The sequence below is a fragment of the Lepus europaeus genome, chromosome 8 (genome assembly GCF_033115175.1).
Source record: "Lepus europaeus isolate LE1 chromosome 8, mLepTim1.pri, whole genome shotgun sequence".
Taxonomy (NCBI): domain Eukaryota; kingdom Metazoa; phylum Chordata; class Mammalia; order Lagomorpha; family Leporidae; genus Lepus; species Lepus europaeus.
Genome location: NC_084834.1, coordinates 1342193 through 1347225, shown reverse-complemented (window position 1 = coordinate 1347225; position 5033 = coordinate 1342193). Strand labels below are relative to the sequence as shown.

The following is a 5033-nucleotide window of genomic DNA, read 5'->3' as shown; positions in this document are numbered from 1 at the left end:
AGGTGAGAGCAAGCAGGCACCAAGGACAGGGTCCTGAAGTCGTTGGGCACAGTCCCACGCCCTGAGCCCTTCCACCACTGCCTTCCTCACCGTTGTGTGAACGAACACACGGTGCGTGGTGTGGCTGTGGTGTGAGACCCCTCTGAAACTCAGGCAGCAACCTCGTGCAGTGACAGTGTGAAGAGGCGGGGTCCTGACCAAGGCTCTGAGTGTGGGACTAGGTTAGGCATCTCAACAGGGGTTCCTGCTACAAAGGGTGCCCACGCCCCGTGTTCTTTTTGTCTTCCATGGGCTCCTCCTTGCCACGGGATGCCCTCTGCTCTGTTGGGAGGCAGCAAACTCAGCACACAATGGAGCCCTCCCCAGGTGCAGGCCTTCAGCCTTGGACTCCCAGACTCCAGAACTCAGCACCCAGCAGAGCCCTTCCCGGGGCGGGACCCCCAGACTCCAGCACTCAGAACCCAGCAGAGCCCTCCCCGGGGCAGGACTCCCAGACTCCAGAACTCAGCAGAGCCCTCCCCAGTGCAGGACTCCCAGACTCCAGCACTCAGCACCCAGCAGAGCCCTCCCCAGGGCAGGACACCCAGACTCCAAACTCAGCACCCAGCAGAGCCCTCCCCGGGGCAGGACTCCCAGACTCCAGAACTCAGCACCCAGCAGAGCCCTCCCCTGGGCAGGACTCCCAGACACCAGAACTCAGCACCCAGCAGAGCCCTCCCCTGGGCAGGACCCTCAGACTCCAGAACTCAGCAGAGCCCTCCCCGGGGCAGGACCCCCAGACTGCACAGCTCAGCACCCCACAGAGCCCTCCTTGGTGCAGGACCCACAGACTCCAGAGCTCAGTACCCAGCAGAGCCCTCCTCGGGGCAGGACCCCCAGACTCCAGAGCTCAGCACCCAGCAGAGCCCTCCCCGGGGCAGGACTCCCAGACTCCAGAGCTCAGCACCCAGCAGAGCCCTCCCCGGTGCAGGTCCCCCAGACTCCAGAGCTCAGCACCCAGCAGAGCCCTCCCCAGTGCAGGTCCCCCATACTCCAGAGCTCAGCACCCAGCAGAGCCCTCTCCGGGGCAGGACCCCCAGATTCCAGAACTCAGCAGAGCCCTCCTCGGGGCAGGACCCCCAGACTCCAGAGCTCAGCACACAGCAGAGCCCTCCCCGGGGCAGGACCCCCAGACTCCAGAGCTCAGCACCCAGCAGAGCCCTCCCCGGGGCAAGACTCCCAGACTCCAGAGCTCAGCACCCAGCAGAGCCCTCCCCGGTGCAGGTCCCCCAGACTCCAGAGCTCAGCACCCAGCAGAGCCCTCCCCGGGGCAGGACCCCCAGACTCCAGAACTCAGCACCCAGCAGAGCCCTCTCCGGGGCAGGACCCCCAGACTCCAGAACTCAGCAGAGCCCTCCTCGGGGCAGGATCCCCATACTCCAGAGCTCAGCACCCAGCAGAGCCCTCCCCGGGGCAAGACTCCCAGACTCCAGAGCTCAGCACCCAGCAGAGCCCTCTCCGGGGCAGGACCCCCAGACTCCAGAACTCAGCAGAGCCCTCCTCGGGGCAGGACCCCCAGACTCCAGAGCTCAGCACACAGCAGAGCCCTAACCGGGGCAGGACCACATACTCCAGAACTCAGCACCCAGCAGAGCCCTCCCCGGGGCAGGACCCCCAGACTCCAGCACTCAGCACCCAGCAGAGCCCTCCCCTGGGCAGGACCCCCAGACTCCAGAGCTCAGCACCCAGCAGAGCCCTCCCCGGGGCAGGACTCCCAGACTCCAGCACTCAGCACCCAGCAGAGCCCTCCCCGGGGCAGGACTCCCAGACTCCAGCACTCAGCACCCAGCAGAGCCCTCCCCGGGGCAGGACCCCCAGACTCCAGAACCCAGCAGAGCCCTCCTCTGGGCAGGACCCCCATCCTCCAGAGCTCAGCACCCAGCAGAGCCCTCCCCGGGGCAGGACCCCCAGACTCCAGCACTCAGCACCCAGCAGAGCCCTCCCCGGTGCAGGACCCCCAGACTCCAGAACTCAGCACCCAGCAGAGCCCTCCCCGGGGCAGGACCCCCAGACTCCAGAACTCAGCACCCAGCAGAGCCCTCCCCGGGGCAGGACCCCCAGACTCCAGAGCTCAGCACTCAGCAGATCCCTCCCCAGTGCAGGACTCCCAGACTCCAGCACCCAGCAGAGCCCTCCCCCGGGGCAGGACCCCCAGACTCCAAAACTCAGCAGAGCCCTCCCCGGGGTAGGACCCCCAGACTCCAGAACTCAGCACCCAGCAGAGCCCTCCTCGGTGCAGGCCTTTAGCCTTGGACTCCCCAGACTCCAGAACAGTGAGAAACAAATTTCTTTTTCTTATAAGTTATCCAGCCTGTGGCATCCTCATAGCAATAAAACAAAAATGAAAAAGCCCACAGATTCAGGCAAGTGCGTTCCCTTTTTACTCTAATTAGAGTTTCTGTCACTTGCAATGAAAAAAAAAAAAAAGAAGAACTGTGATTAAAGTGATGGCAAAAACTGCAGATGCTTATGTTTGTCATACTTGAATCTAAATTGTTTCAAAGAATTCAGTGGTGCTGGCAAGAAACCCACTGAAAAGGTCCTGACCCGTGAATGTGCCCAAATCAATAGGACTTTTTATTATGGGGTGGGGGGAGGGGAAGTTTCATAAGGCTCCACTGAAATACCGTTTGTTTTAGGACATATTTTGGCACATTCCTAGTCCACGTTTTTTTTCTTAGGAAAATGACTGGATTAGGAGGGGGGGGTGGTGGTGGAATGTGCAGAGGAGAACTTGCCTTTGTTTCCATTTTAAAAGTGAAAAATAGTGATTAGGTGGCAATGATTAAGAGTGGTGTTTTGGTTCCACTGCTCATTGTGGAATTTTACTTACTTATTTTTTTTTAGTTGAAGAGAGCTGAGTGGATCTTAGGTAGGATGCCAGAAGATGTTTTTTCCTGAACAAGGTAGCTTCCCTCCTTGTAGGTGTGACATTGTGTTGATTCGGGAAAGTGCAAAGTCAGCACAAAAGATAAATGGGGAGTGTACACTTATAATAACTTGCACATAGGTTAACAATTCTTGTCACCCACTTCCCTGGAAGCACCACTGTGAAGTGAACAAACAAAGTTTTCGAAGAGATAGAAAATGGCCCATCAATATTAATAATAGTTTACCTTTCTGCATTTAGAAACAGCCAACACAACTCCCCAGTTCTGGTTGTACTTACCAAGCCAAACCCGTTTTTCACTACACTACATTCTAAATCTAGCTTTAGAGCGTTTCTCATCACTGGTGAAGTGAACATGGGACTAGGACTGGCACTGTGGCGTAGTGGGGTAAGCTGCTGCCTGAGAAGCCACCATCCCAAATGGGTGCCAGTTCAAGTCTCAACTGCCTCACTTCCAATCCAGCTCCCTATTAACGTGCCTGGGAAAAGCAATGGAAGATAAGTACTTGAGCCCCTGCTACCCAGTGGGAGATCTGGATGAAGCTCTTGGCTCCGGGTTTTAGCCTGGCCCAGCTCTGGCCATTGCAGCCAGTTGGCAAGTGAACCAGCGGATGGAAGATTTTCTCTCTCTCTAACTCTGCTTTTTCAAATAAATAAGTAAATATATGTGTGTGTGTGTGTGTATAAAGAACTTGGGCCACTGAGAAAAGAATCCATATGATGAATAATGAGCATCATTTGAACACTGTTACAGAGAACACAGATCAAGAAATAACCATAAAGGAAAGCTGCGGAATATTTTTCTAATATTCTCCAAGGAGAGGACAATTAAAAGAAACATTCAAATCCAAGTTGTTCTCAGTGACAAACTGCTGATTTTACTTGCAAAGCAGAAATTTGTGAATTCATTTGGGAACTAGAAGAGAATATTTCCTAGGGAGATCATGTTTACAAGGGTGGTCAGGGGCTGTGTGTTTGGCACAGTGGTTAAGATAGCAGTTAAAGTGCCCACACCCCGTGTTGGAATGCTTGGAGTCAAGTCCCGGCTCTGGCTCCTGACTCCAGCTCCCTGTTGATCTGGATGCTGGGAGGCAGCAGCGATGGCTCAAGCCGTTGGGTACCTTCCACCCATATAGAAGAGCTGGACTGAGTTTCGGGATCCTGCCTCCAGCCCCTGGCCCAGCGCCAGCTGTTGCAGGCATTTGGGGAGTAAACCAGTGAATGGGAGCTCTCTCTATCTCTTCAAAAAACAAAATAAAAAAAGATGGTCAGGTTTCTAGCAAGCCTTGTAATCCTACTAGCCACGTGTTAGTGGAACCAGACTCTACTGCCCTGTTGTTCTCGTGGTGAGAGTGAAATTCCACCTGAGACTGAGGATGCCGGCGTGTCTCCCTGCCTGCGGACATCACTGTCTGCTGTGAGTGACAAGGATTGTTAACTTGTGTGTCGCAGCTTGCAAAGGGGGAGTGGAATCCTCCAGTCCTCCGATCCCTACTGGGCCAACAAGGGTAAAGAGTGACTTCCATCACGGTGACAAAAGCAAGAAGAATTCTAAGGTGGCGCCTGTCCGCAGGCAGGAAGCAGTGACTCACGGAGCAGGGCTGTTGCTGAGTTTTCAGGGTTTGGGAAGGGCCCAGGCTGGACTCTTGCCTCACTGTCTCTCCCAGTAGGTTTGTCACTGATGGTCTGTGCTGCTTTTCTAACACGGGAGGTGGGGGGTGTTTTGCATCCTCCTTCTTGTGGACGGGTAATAGTCTAAATCCAAGGCTGCTCCCTTCTCCAGCCCTTTGTCCTCTGGAGAGCCTCACTCAGGGCTTCCAGGACCCCCACACAGGCTCTGCCAGGCACCTGACAGGACCCTGGTGATGTCACCTAAGCACAGTCTCCTTTATGTGACTCCAAAACTCGAGCCAGGAATAACTGAGATATGTGTCTTTAAAAATGTTAAACTTCGGCCGGCGCCGTGGCTCAACAGGCTAATCCTCCGCCTTGCGGCACCGGCACACCATGTTCTAGTCCCGGTTGGGGAGCCGGATTCTATCCCGGTTGCCCTTCTTCCAGGCCAGCTCTCTGCTATGGCCCGGGAAGGCAGTGGAGGATGGCC

The 5033-nt window shown here is 55.7% G+C and overlaps 1 protein-coding gene across 1 annotated transcript; it reads left to right on the top strand.

Annotated features, from left to right (window-relative positions):
* The first annotated feature begins 350 nt into the window (after window positions 1-350).
* Window positions 351-2228, top strand: LOC133765802 (uncharacterized). Its single transcript, XM_062199334.1, has one exon. It carries the CDS (start codon window positions 351-353, stop codon window positions 2226-2228), a length of 1878 nt encoding a protein of 625 aa, XP_062055318.1.
* The last annotated feature ends 2805 nt before the right edge of the window (window positions 2229-5033 follow it).

Excerpts from the sequence above, each read along its gene's own strand:
- LOC133765802 (XM_062199334.1), top strand. The coding sequence starts at position 351 with ATGGAGCCCTCCCCAGGTGCAGGCCTTCAGCCTTGGACTCCCAGACTC.